This window comes from Branchiostoma floridae, chromosome 6 (genome assembly GCF_000003815.2).
Source record: "Branchiostoma floridae strain S238N-H82 chromosome 6, Bfl_VNyyK, whole genome shotgun sequence".
Taxonomy (NCBI): domain Eukaryota; kingdom Metazoa; phylum Chordata; class Leptocardii; order Amphioxiformes; family Branchiostomatidae; genus Branchiostoma; species Branchiostoma floridae.
Genome location: NC_049984.1, coordinates 27,373,885 through 27,375,003, shown reverse-complemented (window position 1 = coordinate 27,375,003; position 1,119 = coordinate 27,373,885). Strand labels below are relative to the sequence as shown.

Below are 1,119 nucleotides of genomic sequence, written 5' to 3'. Positions count from 1 at the left end.
GCTTACGGCTATTCTCGCAAGCAGAGGTAGCGTGGAAAAATCTCTGCTTGGAGAGTACCTACGACATGGAAGATCACATTACAGCATCACATAACAGCATTACTGAAAAATCATAATGCTTACCGATCCCAGGTCCTCCGGCAGATGGTCCATGCAATAAGGGTCTAGGAACTGGAACCTCTCCAGCTTCCAGCGTTGGAGGCTGGTGAGAGATACTTTTCCAGAGCCTGACTTGGCTTTATTCGTCCTTTTGAGCTTTACGTACTCCGTCCGTTGGGATTTAAAACTCCTTGTGATGTCTTCAGCTATACATGTGCACAGGAAACATTTAATGCAACTGTCACTAGTGAAACAACGAAGCCTTCTGACGAACAGAAAATAACATCATGGAAGCAATTTATGCCACACACATCAACTTTTTCCTCCAGGTGGAAAAAAGTCACCAAATGAATAATATAGGACACACAAAATGGAAGGACTTACGTTTGGTCCCCATCCCAAGACTGCTGCAAAACTGTTGTAGAAGCAGCCTCTTCTTCTCCCTGTTCCTGTAGTCAGGGTCCCCTTTATCATAAAAAAGCTTATTCGACTCATAGAAGTCGGCGATGGCGTATTCCAGATTATTAGGCTTCCCCTGGGTCTCTTGTGCTTCCTCTTTGGTACCATCATGTTCTTCTGGCACCACGTCTTCAGACTCAGAGACCTCAGCCTCTTTTCTCTGCTTTTTCTTTGCAGGAGCGCTCGACGCAGCCTTCCTCCTGGGCGCCATGTTGTCTTATAAATAAGAATTAGGCATTGGAAAAGTATTTTCTTTTCTTCAGCTGCGGACGCCAGACGTTATCAGGCTTAATGACCTTCGGCTTGAACTCGGACGGCTTTGCCGGCCTCCGTACGAGGTTCGCCCGAGGTTCGCCCGATGTCTTCTTAGTCAAAATTGTTGTATTGCGCTGACGCAGACTGGTCTGTTTACTTTGTGGCCCCTTTGGTAGCCTTTGGATTGGTGTATCACAACATTCTTGTTAACATAATTGTTTTTAGTGTGCCCGTCCACTCCACTCATACTCTACATATTTCTCATATGTCAGAAATTAAAGTTCATACAAATATTGGCTGATTACA

At 45.1% G+C, this 1,119-nt stretch overlaps 1 protein-coding gene across 1 annotated transcript in view; it reads right to left on the bottom strand.

Annotated features, from left to right (window-relative positions):
• LOC118418270 overlaps positions 1–769 on the bottom strand; it is a 1,847-nt gene extending 1,078 nt beyond the window's left edge. The window contains exons 1-2 of the mRNA XM_035824115.1: positions 484–769; positions 124–305 (exon numbers count right to left, since the gene is read on the bottom strand). Coding sequence (XP_035680008.1) covers positions 124–305; positions 484–769 — 468 coding nt within the window. The remainder of the gene's footprint in view (positions 1–123; positions 306–483) is intronic.
• Between the last annotated feature and the right edge of the window lie 350 nt (positions 770–1,119).